General features: G+C 44.1%; 1 protein-coding gene across 6 annotated transcripts in view; it reads right to left on the bottom strand.

Moving 5' to 3' along the window:
• VPS13D (vacuolar protein sorting 13 homolog D) overlaps positions 1 to 18,878 on the bottom strand; it is a 216,589-nt gene that overhangs the window by 186,205 nt on the left and 11,506 nt on the right. For 5 of the 6 annotated variants that reach the window (XM_025048627.1, XM_025048626.1, XM_025048628.1 and 2 more), the window contains exons 6-19: positions 17,537 to 17,653; positions 14,917 to 15,021; positions 13,576 to 13,746; positions 13,058 to 13,158; positions 12,046 to 12,214; positions 10,000 to 10,101; positions 9,635 to 9,836; positions 8,700 to 8,879; positions 7,468 to 7,598; positions 6,560 to 6,632; positions 5,957 to 6,127; positions 4,813 to 4,943; positions 3,429 to 3,561; positions 3 to 1,606 (exon numbers count right to left, since the gene is read on the bottom strand). In XM_025048627.1, coding sequence (XP_024904395.1) covers positions 3 to 1,606; positions 3,429 to 3,561; positions 4,813 to 4,943; positions 5,957 to 6,127; positions 6,560 to 6,632; positions 7,468 to 7,598; positions 8,700 to 8,879; positions 9,635 to 9,836; positions 10,000 to 10,101; positions 12,046 to 12,214; positions 13,058 to 13,158; positions 13,576 to 13,746; positions 14,917 to 15,021; positions 17,537 to 17,653 — 3,390 coding nt within the window. Of the gene's footprint in view, positions 1 to 2; positions 1,607 to 3,428; positions 3,562 to 4,812; positions 4,944 to 5,956; positions 6,128 to 6,559; positions 6,633 to 7,467; positions 7,599 to 8,699; positions 8,880 to 9,634; positions 9,837 to 9,999; positions 10,102 to 12,045; positions 12,215 to 13,057; positions 13,159 to 13,575; positions 13,747 to 14,916; positions 15,022 to 17,536; positions 17,654 to 18,878 lie in introns of those variants that run through there. The other variant, XM_025048630.1, reaches the window with a different exon arrangement.

An 18,878-nucleotide genomic window follows, 5' to 3' on the forward strand; every position in this document is an offset into this window, starting at 1 on the left:
TCCTGCTTAGATTTCTCAACAAACGTGAAACTCAAAGCTTCGCTGAGGGCCGCATCCTCCATTCTGACGAAGACGGATTCAAAGTAGCCAATCTCACTGACGATATTTTCATAGCCTAAGGAATGCCCAATGCTGACGACATACTGGTTCTTAACATTATCTTGTGTCAAATCCATGAGCTGCAGACAGCCAAGAGAACCATTCATGTCGAACGTGCTCCCCATGGACACGTTGACTTTGGTGCCACCTATACTCGCCGTTGCAATTTTTCTGCCATATTTCTCTCCGTTTGCCATTCCCACCGTCCGAAGGAGCAGAAGGTTCAGTCTGTGGATTTCCACGGCAACCTCAGTGTTTTGTTCATCCGCAGACTGATAAGCTCCTTGTTCCCTAAAGCTCCTTTCAAAATCAGTCATTAAAGGTTGAGGACTCAAATCGTCTTTTTCCTTGGGAAAGGATTTTTGAAGAAAACCGATCAGTTCCACAATTGTCTCTGGATTCAGGATAATATCCAAATTATTCACCTGCAGTGAAATCACCTGGAGGGTGCTATCCAGACTCATCGATGGGCACTCCGAGCTCACGAACTGATACTCCAACTTAATGAGGGACTCTTGTTCTTTGGTGAGAATCCTGTCGAGTGACAAGCTTGTGGCGGACCGGTCGTTGCGTGTGGCGGTGTTAGTGAGGGGGACCACGTCGGACTCGGACACAGGAGATTGGGCCCTGCTATCCCGGAGGCTTCCTGTTGGGATGTCAAAGCTCAAGTTCTTATGTGAAGCCATCAAGAGGTCAAAATCGGCACCGTACGTCTGCATAGTGTCCACCAGGAGCAAACCGTGAACGGTCAGGGAGACCTCAGCATCGTAAGGCCTCTTCACGAAGTGGGCGTTGGTGCCAAAAACCTTGAGCACAGAAATGTAGCGGCCGGTGCTCTCGACGCCAAGCTGCATGCAGTTCACCTTGAACTCAGCCAGGAGGAGCTGCGACTCCACCAGGACCTCCCTGGTGTGCTGCTCCAGCAACATGACACTCTGGGTCAAATTCATTACCGAGTCCTGCAAACTTCCCCGCTGGCCCCCTTGGGGGAAAATCTTCTCTTTGATCTGAGTATCAGAAGCCTTCATTTCTGGGGTGGTGAGGAGAGCAAAGCAGTTCTTTAGAGCAGATATTTTATCTTCATTGATGTGGATTTTTAGGTCCGGTAGGTTCCCTGACAGCACGGCTCCGGGGTACTTGGGATCCGAAGTATAAATCAATCGGCGTTCTAACTGCAGGTGAACGTCGAATTTCTCGACCACATGGGTTGGCCCCACATCGATATCCTGGACGTGCTTCCAATTGTCCTTCACTCGTCCCACCATGATCTGGAGGTCCATGAACGACAGGGAGTACCTCTCATACATCTTCGTGCTCAGTAAATGCGCCTGAAGCTGCTCTTCGCTGAATTCGACTCCAGAAAATGGGGGGGTTTTCTCCCCATTACTGCTGCTTGTCTCCGGAGGTGGGGTGTTAGGAGGTGTGGCAAGAGGGGTCTTATACTCATCATCACTAAACTGAGTCTCTTCAGATGCTGACCCGTCCCCACCTTTCCTCTTAGAGTCATCTGCAGGTAAAACAGAGAAGATTCAAGGTCCGTGTCTGCCCTCGCCTTCCTCTTTCCTTTAACATGTTAATTAAGAAAGGTAGAGAATCAACCAATCCCAACCTCGAGAAATGAATGGATGAAAATTCTTAAGCATGACATTCTGTATTTACCACTTATTCACTGTCACTTTAATTAATTAGATTTTGAAATCAAAACACAAAGAGAAAGTATATGAATGTGAGAAAAGATGAGGACCTGCTGACACAGGAACACATGTCAGGTACAAAGACCAATGACGTGCTGCCCACACCTGCTCCCTGACCATCTGAGTTTACTGCCACGAGCTGCTATGGCCAACCCTTCTTATATCGCTGTCCATAATTATGTTTCCTTTTTCTTGTATTTGCTGTCTATGTGGTCATTTTGTTCCCCGCACCAGAATGTTCCAAAAGAACAAAGGTCTCACCTGCCTCACTCCACACAATAACCCCAGTGCCTACAGCAGCACTGGGCGAGTGCTAAGCAACCACTATGTCGTGGCAGACCCGCCCTGTTCGCAGCTAAGCGGACCTCAGACAACTACCAAAACACACCGCTGGGCTCCGCCACCTCCGTCCCTGTCCTATGTGTATGTTTTATAAATTCAGGCAGGTGCTTTCTGCGGTTGTGTGACCCTCTTCTCCAGAGCTCATAACCTTTTAAGATTCCCTTTAGCACCAAACTTGCCCATTCCCACTCGAATCTTTACTCTCTGCTCTTCTGGGTCTTCTCAGCGAAGTAAGATATGATTGGAATTATCTGATAAACTCCCTCAATCTCTCTTACTCCACGAATCTTCTCTTTCTTCCCTGCCATCTCAAGGTAAACACTGATGGTTTTCTGGCTCTAATGACAGTAATGAAATTACCTTCCAGGGGTGTCTTTTTATACATGTTTCTAATATCCCTAAATTAAACCTCTATTCCTAAAATTAAGTACTAAGGAAATAATGTTGATTAAAATACAAAATGTCATGTAAGAAAAACAAAAACCACAATGAAACACTACTTCGCATCCATAAAAATGGCTCTAATCCAAAAGACATAACACGTGTCAGTGAGAATGCAGAGAAACTGGACCCTCACACGTAGTAAAATGGAGTAGCCATACTGGAAAACAATCTGGCAGCTCCACAAAACATGACATGTAAAGTCACCGGATGAACCAGCACTTCCGCACTGAAGTACACCCAAGAAACTGAAAATATATGTCTACACAAAAGCCCATATGTGAATGTTCACAGCAGCATAAGCCTGATAGCCGTAAAGTGGAAACAAGAGAATGTCCATCATCTGATGGAAGGATGAGTAAAGTGTGGTATGTTTGCACAAAGGAATATTATTCAGTCTTAAATAAGAAAGAAGTACTGATACGCGACACAACGTGGATAAACCCTGAAAACATTACGCTAAGTGAAGGAAGTCAGACATAAAAAGGCCACACTGTGCAAATCCATTCTTATGAAATTATTTAGAATCGGTAAATCTATCGAGGTAGGAAGACAAGTGGTTGGCAGGGGCGAGGACAGGGAGTAATGGAGAGTGACCGCTAATGGGTTTACAGTTTCTTCTTGGGATGATGAAAATGTTCCAGAATTCGATAATAGTGACAGTTGCCCAATTTCAACAATATACCAAAAACAACTAAATCGTGCTTTTTAAAATATATCTCGATAAAGCTATTATTTAAAAAGGAATGTGCGAACTTCAGTTTTAAAAATGTTATATAAGCCTTTTTTTAAGCTTTACCTGGACAGATCAACCTACCGAGATGGTTCCAGCACTTCGCATTCACACTATACCTTGGGTATTCGTCAGCAGCATTCTTCCTAGATCCACGACAACTAACACAGGATTCTTGAATTTGAAATCATCAGGAAATATCACTTGAGGGGCAGAAATATCTAGTCGCACACTCCACCGTTTACTCTCCTCCTGCAGAAATAAAATAAACTATAATTAAACAACTTCACACTGCTGAAACTGAACAGCTTTTCAAGTGGGGGCCCAGGCCTTTCCGAAGGCCACACCTTGTGCTACAGCATGGCTTAATGGTCTATGATATTGGAGCAGAAAGTTCAAAACGAAAGCACCCAAATGCTTGAAGATAAGACACTATCACCGGCAAATGTCTTAAGTTGGGATGAAGGGGGCAGTGGGGAGCAGATTACTGGTCTGGAGGTTTGTCTGTTCTTTGTAATTATCTTTAGTGTAAGAAAGATCTTGCTTCTAAGTTTACAGAACTTAATACTTTAAAGTACTATAGAAACGAAAGAACTCGAATAAACATAGAAATCTAACCTTTTTTTTTCATTCGTGGACGCTAGTAACGATGAACTTTCATGCCAAAATCTTAGTGAAAAACATGAGCTTTGATATTTGAAATATTAAAAAGATAACAATTCATGAATTTCTTACCTGTTCTTCCCTGCAACTAAAATTGGCCTCGATTACATGTATGTAGTAAAAACTAATTCATATGTCATCAAAAAGAAACCTCTTTGTCTAAGAGGATACTAATTGCAGCTTGTGTTCAAATGCACACACAAAACAAAAAACACGACGAACTGTCCATCGCATATTACGCACCCCTAAACATTTCACTTAGAACACTCGTGCCACCCCTTACACCTCCAACCGGCTCTGTCTGCACTGTCCAAAGGAAGCCACGCTGTCACTGCTCCACCTGCCGCTGCCTCTCAGCAGTGCACCTCCAGCCACCGTAAGAAACCGTCCCTTGGCTCTCCCTATCTATGGCAGCCTTACATCAGCTGGTCACTTAGCATCACAAAGCGACCACCATGCCCTGGAACAGAAACGAGGGAATCGATCTAGTCTTTTCTTCTGGTAACAATAAGTGAAAAGAGAGTATTCATGAGTGAAACATTTACAAAATATCGGGTCTAGGAAATGGAACAAAGACGAGCAGCAGGAAGAGGTCCCATTCGTACCAAATTTGGTACAAGGGAGAAACATGATCTAGTCAGTCACTTGCTTTTTTCCTTTCATTAAACACTGATTGTAAAAGACATGAGGTAACTTTTACTAGCTGATAAGGATTCCATATTTTCAATTTAATGAGCATAAGTGATACAAGCATGCCTATCCACAGCAGGTAAAGGACTTGGCAGGAGAATGCCTATCCCTTCCCCGCCCCGCTAAGGGCGTTTATGTACCCCCACTTACAATGAAGTCGCCCACTAGCAAACGATCGAGAGTTTGTCGGATTTCTGCCTTGGTCTGCATCTTCAGTTTGTTGTACTGTCTTCGGGCAGCTTCGGCCACTCTCAACTCAAGTTCAGACTGATAACCAAAACCTGCAAGATTGGGAACAGACGGGAAGAGTCAGAACTGTCACATGGCTGGGTAGCAGAAAGCACTGCCACATCTGCTCTCAGCAAGAACTTCCACCAAAGCTAAACGGCAATCTGCACAGTAGCTCCTCGCCCCGGCCTGATGGGGCATACTGCAGGGGAACAGGAAAGAGACGAAGGGGGGGAGGGGGCGGCGGGGGGCAGCCACAGAGAAAAAGGCAGTAGGGAACGGTGGGTGCCAGATTTACCAGAATTTCCGGAACCGTTGTCTGAAAGATTCCAAACTACTGTATTTCAAAAATTCTTAAAAGCATGGCATTACGTTGAAAGAGAAAACGGAATTTAGAAGGAAATTCCTCTATAGTCTGTCAGTGATGGAGCAATGAAGCCAAGACATTTTATGGCTACTGTTCCCATGAAAAGACTCAAAAAATGGACCAAAAACTAAAACATCTTCATTATTATAAAGAGGTCGGGGAGAGATACATTTAGCAAAGTAATACTGTTTTATCAAGTTCTCTGCCAATAAAAGTGCTTTTTCTGCACGTACTGCTTCAAATCCTTTTGGGGAACAAAGGAAGGAACAAAGGAACAAAATCGATGATGATGTGGGACAGGGCAGTGATGAACTCTGCAGTATTTAACGCAGCGCCAAGCAAGTAAAACAGACCACTGACTTTGTCTGTCACCTAGAAGGAAATTCTTGAACATGACTCCTAAATTCACTGGTCTAAAGTATCCTAAGTAGCCAAGGAAACCACCACCCTAATGAAATGGGAAGTAATGAATAACATTTGCTAAGTGGAGGCAAAGGGAGAGAAAATATTTAAGGGTACTGATTTCTCTTGGAAAAGTGACTTTCCTAGCACCTCTAATTTGATTCAGCAGCGAAGGACAACCCACCCACCCATTACCCCATCGCCTGAATGTATAATAACCCTTGTCCAGAGCACTAGAAACGACAGGAAAGGGGGTCTGAGGAAACAACAGAAGAGCAAACAAACAAAAAAGTTAACCTGAGGTATGAACCTTTCCCTTGTAGAAAAAGTCTGCCACTTTTTTAATAGCCTGGGGGTTATATATGATGTTCAAGGGCCTCGTGCTGACATTCAGCCGCCTCTCGAAATGGCTGTGCACTGGGTTCCTCTCGTACAGCATCTCAAAAACGGGGTCGTCTGGGTCCGCAGCTACGGGAAAGAACCAGAGACAGGAAATGGAACACAGCAGAAGTAATCCCTTTAGTCTTACTAGACCTGGGAGGGATTCCAGAGAACAGACATTTCCTAAACTACTCTCCACGGGGTTCACATTCATGCATGTTTTGTAAAACAGAGAACTGGGTAAGACCTGACCCTTAAGCACAACAGGAATCCTCAAGACTGGTTGTCGTATTTGCTCCCATTACGGCAACCAAGAACCCAAATGCCCTGCGAGGTCGTCGGTGACAGGCGGGTTGGCGGAGGGCACCTGGCTGACTCCAGGTCAAAAGCGGACCCACACAGCAAACAGCTGGCACGAAACAGGTCACGCACCCTCTTTCCCGCTGACCAAGACTACTGACCTGTCCCCCTAACCATGATATCTTTCAGGATTAGTTTTAAGAACATATGACGAATTACCAGGGTAATGATCACTTCTGTCTGCAGGTGTTTGGAGACCAAAAGACTGTGAGACTCTGCCGACTTCTTTTTGCTATTAAACACATAAAATGCATAAATGTTAGGGGGAGATGGGACAAGTCACTGTGCACACACACTCACGTTGTACCCTCCGGCATCACTCTCGCTGAGCACACCCAAAACACAACTCATCTGACATCAGGTTACAGAGGACTTACAGACCGACCACCCTGCTTTGTGCCTTTTTCCCAACCTAGTAAAACCACGACTTGCCCTTCGTACTGGCAGTGTGCCACTTTGCCTTCAGCGCATTGAATGAACAATTGCTCGACGAATATTAAGCACATATAGCTTTTCAAACTTGCACTGTGGACTCTCTCCCTCCTCACAATCCACGTACCAAAAAAAATATGGGCAGAGTAAGTGGCTAAATATTCCATTATTCTGACCATCTCTTTGCCAATTTGATAAATCAAAGATCTAATGAATAAAGAGTATTCTATGTAAAAATTAGCACAGATATAGAAAATGTGAGGTGGTTCTCATTTGGCACTGTGGAAAAATGAGAGGTCCCACCAAGGGACGAAGGGTCAGAATGCATGAAAATGACTACCAGAGAGAGAGGAAACGCAAACTGGTTCTTATGGCATTTTCTTCCGAATCAGAGCACATTATTCCATGGTGGCCACAACCCAGGAGAGGAAGAAAGCACTGCCATAAATCCCACCAACATGTGCTCTCTACCAAATTCAAACACTTATCCAACTCCAGTTTGTTTTTAATTGGTCCATCTGTCTCAAGATGATCAAGTGTCAAAATGAATCACGTTACTATTACTTATCGCTTGCCTGAACAGACCAGCATCTGCCACACCCTAGATGGAGTCATCGCCCCACCGTTGTACGTACCGGATTAGGGAAGACAAGAAGTGGGAACATGGTTCCTTCTGTGGCCAGGTCTCGAAGAAAGAGTCCACCCAACCGGACTAGAAGCAAGGAGGAGTGTCTTCGAGGCAGAGACTCTGCTAGAAGTTTTACATCTACAAAAAATAAATGTAAGAGTTGGCACTATGCCGGGACAGCCTAAAGTGTCTTAAAAGCATTAGGTATAATATTTTATAGAGAACTATTAGATAGCATGAACAATTTTTCCTTGAAATTAAAACCAAAAAATCCCTATCTATATATCTATATTTATAAATCTACTTATATAGATACATAAGGAATAGTAGACACTTCCTAGCATAATGAGTTTTAAAAACAGAGCACTTTACAATTAAAATCTGCTAGTTCACACTAAGTTTATGATATCTCAGCTCTCAAGATTATAGTCACGCAAACTGGCTTGGTCATTTGCTTTAAGCTATACTGAGAAATCTCAGATAAGTGGCTATTTTATGAATTGAAATAAAAATATTTATGAGATGTGAAAGCCAACATCTGGGTATTTATTTATACACCTTTAATTCAAAGTCACAAAAAGAAGTCAAACAGTCCTCATTATTGGCAGATTCCATACCTGTGAATTTTCCTACTAAAATTTTTTTGGAGCCCCAAAACCAAATGCTTTCCAGGACATGCGCAGAGCAGCAAAACATCTGAGTCGCCTGACACACACGTTCCCATCTGAGGCTGAATAAAGGAACGCTCTGCCTTCATGTTTCAGCTCTCATACTATATACACAGTGACCGCTTCATGGTCTGTCTAATGCCAAGTTTTTTGCATTTTTGTGCTTTTTGTTGATTTCACCATTCAAAATGGTCCCCAAGCACAGTGCTGAAGTGCTGTATAGCATGTCCCAGCAGAAACACGCTGTAGTGTGCCTCACACACAGGGGAAATGTGTGTATTAGGTAAGCTTCGCTCAGGCATGAGCTGCGGTGCCGCTGGCCACAAGTTCAATATCGACGAATTAACAGTGTATATTAAATAAAGTGTCTTTAAGTGCAATCACACATAAAACAAGGTTACGTACTGATCGGCTGATGAATGTTACAGCCAGCTAACCCCTGTTCCCCTCAGGGGCAATGGTTCAGTGTTCATATTTCGGTGTTCACGGCAGCCTTCTAGAACATAACGACCTCAAACAATGAGACTCACGTGAAGAGACCGACACCATCAGTGGCTCTCGGGGGCAGTACCTGAAAACTCAAGCTGCATGAAGGCATGTTCATCGGTGTGAGGCGTTCCTTGTCCCTGGTGCGACAGAGTCACAGTGCCTCGCTGCAAGTGCAAGTTCAGTTTGGCAAAGACGTGGTCTCGCTTTGTGTACGTGTCCATGCACGAGGCGTCTGCAGTGGGGTCGAAAAACTCCTCAGTGCCTGGCGTGAGGGGGAAACACGTGGGAAAATGTAAAAAGCACAGCCAGCACGCTGATCAGAGCCATGATGAGATTATTTAGCTATTCTTCCCTTTTTTAGAAAAGAACTCCAAAGTTGTGGGTGACTGTTTTATTCACTGATGTTAAGACGACAACTCCAACTGCTTTATAAAGTCCCTTATTAACTTATTACCAACCTTGGAGGATGTGAGGATTCATGGCAGTATAAGCAGCGCCACCCAATCCAGTGAACCCTTCTCTGTCTGCACCGTCCAGCATTAACCACAAGTGGCTTTGGGTACTGCTGGCTCATGTGGCTAATGTGGCTAGAGCAACTGAGGAAGTGAATTTTTTAATTTCATTTAATTATAATCTATTCAAATTTCCATAGCCGTTTGTGGCTGTGGATACCATACTGGACGGTGCGGGTCTAGAGAGTGGTTCTGGACTGGGGCCTAAGCTTCTGAGTTTCAAACTTCTGAACTTGCTCCAATTTAGGTTCCTTACAATCGCTGTCACTCGGATCTACCTGAAACCGTACTAACCTTCAAATTTACTAACAGTTGCAAATGAAGTCTCTCAAAACATCCTCTCTCTGCCTCGATGAACATGAGACAAACTGTTTTACAAACGTCTACTTTGTTTTTTATTTGCAAAATACCACGGGCCACTCCACAATACCAGACGATTCTTATGAACCAGCCGCCTCCCTTCACTGCGGCCCAGGGGGTAAAGCGAAGGCCAGGTGCCACTTACCCACAATCTCCTCAGGAGCCCACTGCTCGTGCTGCTCTGCCGACAGCCCCTCGACGGGCTTCCCTCCAGGGGTCTGCTGCCCATACCAGCCGCCCCAGCCCGGAAACCAGGACTGCAGATACTGCAGCATCCCACTGCCTCCACCAGCTTCCGAGTCTCCAGGAGAGTCTCCCGGAGAATCAAACTGAGGCTCTCGCAGGCTCTGCATCAATCAACAATGAGCAAACATGAGTACCAGGGACAGACACATGCTGGGGCCTGGCACCGGGGATTCTGTCTCCCACTGAGGCACAAGTGCATCCAAACCGAAGCACTTTTTTACGTGCGCTGGGTCTGAACGCACCTTCTCTCGTGGAATTTCTTACCTCTGCCAGCTCTTCTTGTTTGTGAAATCGTTCGTGAACCAGTTCACGCAAAATCTTCAACTCCTCAAAGCTCTGCTCCTCTTCAATCCGACGCATTTCCTCCTGTGTGGGTGAAAACAAAAACAAACAAAACCGGTATTACAGCTCCAGGGAAAGTGGACGCTGTGAAGGACTGTCACCATCTCCACTGAAGGCCAGGAGACAGTGAAGACAAACAGGCGCACGGCTGCCATGTTTCTGGTTTAAACAGCTCTTCCACCGAAGTTTAAGGATTCTACTTGGCCTCTGAGAATAATGGCAAGCGTGGAGGCAGCAAGGAACAGCACTTAGTTCAAAACGGGTAACTGAAGTGTACGTGCTGCTGTCACATCCCACGCTTGGCGTGGCACTAACGGAGTTTGGAGTACTTCCACATGTGTTACCTCTGCTGACCAGAACAGGTGACTAGTTATTACCCCTCCCACTTCAGATGAAGAAACTAAGGAGCAAATCTGCGCAGTGCGTAGGCCTCCGGCTCCTTTGTTTCACATGGGATGTTTGAAAGGAAGTGGTCATTTTGTTTTACACTAGTTAGAAAAGAACAGTGGCAGCTTAGCTTGGCTAAACTACATGCTAAGAGGCAAAAGACTATAGAATTAACTATCCTAAACCGTTTTTTATGTCCTAACATTAAAAAAAGGAGATTAGATGCATTTCCTTGCTCACCTCAATTATAATTTATATTTTTTTCTCCCTCCATGTCTGTGCCTGCATCTTTAAGAAAACCATCCGAAACAAAACATCTGGTTTATTCCATCCTTTTCATAAATTTCCGTGTCAGTAACCATGCCTGACACTGGTGAAAAAGCATGAACGAGGTGAGTGGGTAGTGCCTCCGGGTGTTGGCAGGAGATGTGAGAATCCTAGGGGCCCAGCACGGCTGTGCTCCCCACACCGTAGGGCGCTGTCATGGGCTGAATGCTTGTGCCCCTCCCCGCAAATTCCTATGCTGAAGCTTTAAGGCCAATGTGATGAGATCTGGAGTTGGGGCCTTTGGGATTACATCTACATGAGGTCATAAGAGTAGGGCTTCAAGATGAGATTAGTGCCCTTCTAAGAGAAAGGAGACAGACCTCGCTCCACTCACGGTGAGGCCTCGTGAGCACACAGTGAGGAGGTGGCCAGGAAGAGAGCTCTCACCAGAACCACCCACGCTGGCACCTTGATCCCAGCCTCCGCAACTGTGGAAAAACCAACATCTGTTTTTTTTAAGCTACCCAATCTATGGCCTTTTGTTCTGGCAGCCTGAGGTAAGACAACTGCTAAAGGGAAAGTAATATTCCTTTTTGCTTGGAAGGACTTACTAAAAACAGTTAGTTAAGAGATATACCGTACCTAAGCCGAAGACCGGAGATGGTCTGAACTGCTTTGCAAAAACTGACGCTCACAAAACCAAAACAAACCAAGGAGCAAAGCAATCCCCATCCCCCCCTGCCAGGAAATGGATGAGCCGACCAGAGATCAAGGCTGGAGTCCACCCAGTACTCCAGGGGTGGTGGGCCCCAGGGTCTCTAGCCCCACAATTACCTAGAGTAAGAGCCTGCCTTCACCACCTACCTAGCCCTACCTCCAAAAAATCCCTGGGTCAATCAAATCAACTAGGTTTAGGGAAAATGTAGGCCAAAGACCACAGAGATTAACTGCAACTCAGAGGAACGGGGACGAGGCTCGGGCTTTGAAGAGGCGTCAGTGACTAGATGAAAAGTCTCTGTGAGCTCTGCAGAGAGCTGGGGGAGGGGCATGGGCATGGAGGCATTGCAGGGGCGTGGCAAGACCACCCCACAGCTGGCTCTCCAGCAGCAGAAGGTGGAGAATGCTTCTGGCCAAGGTAAGACCGTGGCCTTCCAGAAAGTTCTCACCCTAGTAAGGCTAACTCTATCCTGTGAAATTATAATCCTTAGCAAGGGACTTGATTTCTTCACAGATTCCAATTTTGTCAGCCTTTGAAAGAACAACATTCTTATCCTCTGAATGAAGATAACACGTGCAAGATGACAGTCCTCTCACCTCGTCCTCTGCAGACAGCGAGCCTCCTTTTAACTTGCTGAAGTATTTGTCAGTATAAGACACAGCATCGCGGGCACGGTGCAACAAGAAGTCCCAGGTGCAGCGCTTCCTCTGCTCTCTGATCTCATGCAGGTTAGCGTTCAAAGCAAAATACCACCATTCCCGGCAGCTGAAATAGTTCATCATAACAATGTAATTACGTCTTACAATAAAAGCTATCAACCCAGGGCAGTCCTCTTCTGAGATATCTTTTCTCCCATCGGCCATCAGTTTATGCCTCAAACCCATTCTAATATTAGACTAAACTCAACATGTGGAGAAAAGAAATCTAGTGGCCAAGAACATCAAATAACAGATCCTCAATTTATACATCAATAATTATATATTACTCAACTGATGACTGTAAGATAAATACCATCGGAAGGTATTTACCAAGGATTTGACTACTAAAGATTTTAAATGGAATACTTCAGAAAAGACATGGAAATAACACAGGACTGGAAAAAGTTTTACTATATTGGACTGACCAAGTTTATCACTGCAACATGAAAAGGTTTACTTTTGCTACAGAAGTTATAAGTGTACTACATAAGTGTTGACCCAACAGTCTGGGCAAAAAAACATAGGGAAGTAGGTTCAAAGATTTCTGCCAAGTATTACTGCACAATCAGATGCCACCAGGGCCACACCAGTCTACCTGCCAAACGAGACTGAAAGGGTCTTCTCAATTCTACCACACTTGGTCGAACACTAAACCCACAACACCAAATCAACAGACAATATCAACAAGATAAACAGTAACAACGACAACAACAACAACAAAAAAACAAGATAAACAACAGAAATGGTATTTTAAAGGCCAGAAAAATCAACCGTACTTTTCTCTCCAACCATGTGTAAAGGACAGTGAGGCCTATCTCTGCTCAATATTCCAAAAAACAAAAATAAACAAACAAACAAAAACCCCATGCTATAAAATGCATGTCATATCCAACAATTTACAAGCCCTTACTTGTCAGATACAGCCACTTTGGGTTTCCATTTTCGAAACTTCACCTGCCTCTCCTTTCGTTCCAGCTCCTTCAGGAATTCCATGATTTGCCGGGATTGCAGCTTTGTGTTGGAGGTTAAAAGACACTAGGTTAGAAGTGATGTTTCTTTTACCCAGTTAAGACGTATCTCCAACTAGAACAATTCCTATTAGTTAATCCACTGTATTGAAATCCAGTGTAAACTAGACCAGATCTCAGCATCGAGCGGCATTTCTCTCCGGACACAGACAGTTAAGTGTTGATATTTACTGTGCCTCTTGTATTCTTCCTTCAGCATTTAAAAACATCAAAACTAACCTGAGATCAACCCAACCTGACTGAACGACAGACAGTGGGTTCTGCGTATACCACGACCTTGGTCTCCGTGCACTTTCTTCCCTACCGGCTACTGTGAAATCTCGAGACCCTCCTATCGACATGCTTACTTCGGCCTGGCTATGCGTCCAGCGGGGTGTACAGAAACCACCAGGACGAGTACCTGGGAGAGTTTCAGGGGAATGGTCTCCAGCTGGATATCACACTCGACACGGGGACTGTGCCGAGACCGCAGAGGCTCCTTGGAGCAGTTTCTCTTCAAAAGAGCAGACGCGCACACGGGCTCCAAGATGTAGTGATGATCGCGACTCTCCATGCTCTTGTCCATGGCCTCCTGAGTATCACAAGAACATCTGTCATTGTAGCAAACGTGTTTAGGGTCAAGTTACATGTGGTGCATATATTACATCAGAATCCAAAAACAGGATAAAACAGGGAATCGAAAACTCTCTAGCATTTTTAAAATTTTGTTTATATTTTTTATTAGGTAATACAGTCACTTGGTTTAAAATTTAAAGGCAAAAAAGGGTGAACTATATCCCCACTCCCATCCTCCAGCCACCTAATTATCCTCCCCAGAGGCAAACGATAATACCGGTTTCTTATGCAATCCACCAGAAACATCTGTACATATTCAGACAAATCTATAATTTTGTTTTTTTAACCATTCTTATACAAACGGTATATAGGCTGTTTCACCTTGGTTTTTTAAACATAATACTATATTTTAGAGCCTATTACATATTCATCATAAAGATCTTAGCCTTTGCTTTATAGAGCTGCATACTACTTTACTGTATGGAGATACAGTATTTATTTAATCAAATTAGCAAAAAACTATTCTGCACAACAGCACGCAAACCAAAGACAACCTTGGGTGGGGGAAAATGAGTCCTTTTTCTCTGTTTCACTTAAACCACCTATGATTTCTTTAAAAAAAGATTAAACTGAGATTTTAGATTTGTTTTAATCCTTCACGAACTGTAATACCTTATATCCAATGATTTATAATGACCTTCTAAGTATTTCTTAAAGGAATGCTATCGAAAGGGAAGTTTCAACATAAACATAATAAGAAAGCTCTTCTTTAAGAATCAGATCTGATGCTTTGTTCACTGAAAATATGAACGCATAGTATATGGTGGCTAAAAGGTTGGGCAACTATAATATGTTTGATGCATGTAGTGAAATGCTATGCAGTCATCGGAAGCAATAAACTACAAGTATAAACAGCAACACTGATCAATCTTAAAAACATAGCTTTAAGTGCAAAAAAAAGAAATCTGTAATACAGTATAAATGCAAAACATACACAAAACATTACATATTGTTCAGTTATATACATAGCTAGTACCTTAAGGAACAGATATGCGAGTGGGTGCCTATGGGGGATGAGGGATGGGAATGGAAATCAGACGCAGAGAACAAGAACCTACATGACAGGGATCCTACACCACTTCACTTCAGTGCAGTGCTGCAATAAAGCCCTTTGCCAGAATCATACCTGCAATTCCACCTGAGGCAAATCCCCCAATAAAGTGCAATCGACATCCCAGTAGATGCTAAACTCTGCCACATCTAACTGCTTCTTCCGCATCAACTTCTGTACCTGAAGAGAGACAGGAAAGCAAACAAGATGACTCTCTCTATTCGCAAATTCATTCAACAAGCCATTTGTGAGGAATCATGCATCAGGCACTCTGCAAGGTGCTGGGGATCAAAACTAAATTAAAATATGGTTTTGCTCTTACAGAGCTTAAAATCTAGCTAGCTGGGGATACAAACATGCAAACAGCTGGAGTTAAGCAGGAGGAAGCAGAGAAAGAATATCTAAGATGCCATGAGCAAACAAAGAGAAAGCCTCACTGAGTGAGTATCAACAGATGTGTAAATTTCGGGCACAGGGTAGGCTAAGAGTGAAGGACTGGGACACAGTTCAAAGAGTAGGGCAGACGATACAGAAGGCCCGATATCGTCAGAGGACGGTGACTACGTCTGTGCAACTGGAGCACTATACTTGTGTAATGGGGGCAGCACTGGTACGTGTGTGTGAACACATATTTGGAGTGGGCGGTTAGTTAAGTCTTGAGAAAAGCAGCCTGAAATATGACTAAGTGTACTAGGGTGAATAGCTTCCTCCCCCTCCAAACTCCTGTTCTCCCCAAATATGTGAAAAGGACCTTATTTGGAAACAGGGTCTTCGCAGATGTCATCAAATTAAAATGAGGTCATGTCGGATTAGGGTGGGCTCTAATCTAATGACTGGTGCCCTTGTCAGAAGAAAACGGACACATGGAGAGAAGGTCATCTGAAGGCAGGGGCGGAGACTGGAGTGATGCATCTACAAGCCAAAGAGTGCCAAGACTGCCAGCGTAAGCCAGGAGAAAGGCATGGGACAGTCTCTCCCTCAGAGCCTCCGGAAGGAACCAACTCCACCCACACCTTCGCTTTGGACTTCTACCCTCCAGAACTAGAGCTCAGAGTTCTGCTGTTTGAAGCCATCTGGTTTGTGGTAATTTGTTATGGCAGCCCAGGAGCACTGATATGCCAGGAAAGGAAGCATGTGCCCTACCAAGGAGTGTGGAGTCCACAGTGTGAGTGACGTGGAGCCCATGAGGGCTTTGACGTGGGCATGCAACCGGGCCATCTATGTGTTTTAAAAACAGAACTCAGGCCACAGTGCAAAGCACGGCTCCCCCGACTTGGTGGGCCAGAGAAAATGAGCCACGGAGTGTGTCAAGATAATGAGCAAATTTCTAAGATCAAGTCACTTTTTAGAAATATTTGGTTACTCTAAGCTAGCCACCAGCAGCCCCCAAGCAAACACATCCATTTGCCCCAGTGTCCTGTACAAATACTACCTTTTTCCTACGTGTGCTGTGATATGGAAAAGGGTGGAGAGCATCGGTAGACGATGAGTCAAGAGCCTGGGATGGGAGCAAAGAGGTCACAGAACAGGATATGTTATCAGCCCAAGGAAAAGTGAACAGGATCCTAACCTCAGACAGTTGCAGTGAGGATAAGAGAAAAGCCACCTTTGAAACATTTTTCAGGAAAAATTGGCAGGACGCTGTGACCAAATGGACATGAAAGCTGAGGAATAAGAAGTGAAGGATGAGCACGAAGCTTCTAGAAATGAATGTGGTGGATAAGAACGCATGCTCTGCAGCAGGGATGGCCAACATTTTCTGAAAAGGGCCAGAAAGGAAATAGTAAGGCTTTGCAAACCAGATAGTCTCTTTTATAACTACTCAACTCTGCCACTGCAGCACAAAAGTGGCCTTAGACAATACATAAACAATGGGCATGGCAGTGACCCAATAAGTATTTACAAAAACAGGCTGGGGGCCAATTTGGCCCACAGACCACACCTTGCCAAGCCCTGATCTAAGCTGGTCCACCTGGGTTCAAGAAATGGCTCAACTCACTTCACCTCTCTGCACCTTAGCGTCCTCAGCTGTAACATGAGGGTAAGAGTGTTGGTGAAAAGGAATGAGAATCTCATGAGGTAAATCACGCAAAGCACTAAGAACAGTGCCTCGCACATAAAAGGCTCCTAAGATGCTAGTTCTCACGTGTGTGTCTGAACACTCAGTAACGTGTTAGAGAATAAGGGGGCAAAGTTGGTTTCGGAGGAACAAATCAGGCAGGTGGAATATAATGGGATCGTTTCCGTTATGACAAACCAAAAATGCCCTAGAGGTGTCCCGTAAGTAAAGACCGTGAATATGAAAGTCAGAAGGGAGGTGGAGAATGGAATCCAAGAAGTGGAAGCCATGGGCAAAATTGCCAGGTGGTAGCTGAAACTGTGAAATGGAATTTTACTGAGGCACATGGAGTGAGAAGAAAACCGAAGATGAAACCCTTTCTGCACCCCCATTTCTTCATGTATAAAATGAAAAGGTGGCACCAGTGTTTGATGGTTGAGTGAAATTAACAGGTCAAAGAAAACTGCTTCCCTTTTTCAGCAAATTAGCTGCGTTGCATACAAACAAGAGACACACAAGCCAGTGAAAGGACATGGTGGAAAGATCTCATTTACATAAGACAAAATGACAAAAGGCAGAGCCCCGACATTCCTGGGACTGCTGCTTTCTCCTGGTTCAGTCTTATTTCATACTCACAGGCTCATTCACAGCATTCTGCATGGACACGTTCTTAATGCAGATGCCAAACGCAAAAGGATGGGAAGGACTGGTGATACCATCTTCAAAACGCAAATGGACATCTTGAATTTTTAACTGCAAAGGAGAGAGGAAAAAAGCACATTTAGACAACTGCCGCAGGTGGAATACTACAGGTAGGAGTCATGCTGCCCTGAGCCATGGAAGCAGATTACAGCCGACATCGTGTATCAGCACGTCACACACGTAGCCAATGCTCTTCAAGTTCCTCAGAGTTATAACTACAAACTGGACGAGAACAACATTTCTATGTGACTAGTGGCGTATCAAGAAGAGAGCTACAATACTTTCATTAGATCATATCAGAAGGCACCTCAGAGAGACATTACAGACATACTGTTGTAACTAGATAACTGGTCTTCCTCTTTTTGACATCTTAGTCAGCTCTGTCCCCCTGCACCTGGACACAGGAGTGCCAGTAGGGCATATGCACTCCATACCGATCTATTTATTTTCCCTTGCCCCTGGAGGCAGGCCACACAAAAGGCACTCTGCTTCAATGAATTAAAAAGCCATAACAGAAAGTTAAAGGACAGCCCACAGAACGGGAGGAAATATCTGCGAATCGCATATCTGATAAGGGACTAAAATCCAAAATATATTTAAAAAAAAAATTCCTAAAACTCAACAATTAAAAAAAAAATAAACCAATTTTTTAAATGAGCAAAGGATTTGGACAGACTTTTCTCCAAAAAAGATATGCAAATGACCAATAAGTATATGAAATGATGCTCGACATTAGCCACTAAGGACATGCAAATTAAAACCACAGTGAGATTTCACTTCATACCCACTACTATGCCTATAATCGAAAGTCAGAAAATAACAAGTGCTAATGAGGATGTGGAGAAACTGAAATGCTCATATATTGTGAAATTATAAAATAGTGTAGTGTAGCCTCTTTGGAAAAGTTTGATAGTTCCTCAAAAAGTTAAACATAGTTATCATATGACTAAACAACTCTACTGCTAGCTATATATACTCAAGAGAACTGAAACCATGTTTGCACAAAACCCTATACATGAATGTTTATAGTAGCATTATTCCAAATGTCCATCAACTGATGAGCAGATACACAAAATGTGGTCTAGCTGAGAACTACAAAACCCCTCGGCAGGAACACTCTGTTCAAACCTCTGCACTAAGAAACTTGCCCACACCTGGATGTGGCTTCTAGGAGCCTAAGGCTATGACCCTGGGACAATCCAACCCCTCTCCGGCTGATTTCCTCTGGCTGACTTCCTCTCCGGAAATACTGAGAGGGAGGGGAGGAGGAGAGAGG

The sequence above is a fragment of the Pteropus alecto genome, unplaced genomic scaffold, assembly GCF_000325575.1.
Source record: "Pteropus alecto unplaced genomic scaffold, ASM32557v1 scaffold125, whole genome shotgun sequence".
NCBI lineage: Eukaryota > Metazoa > Chordata > Mammalia > Chiroptera > Pteropodidae > Pteropus > Pteropus alecto.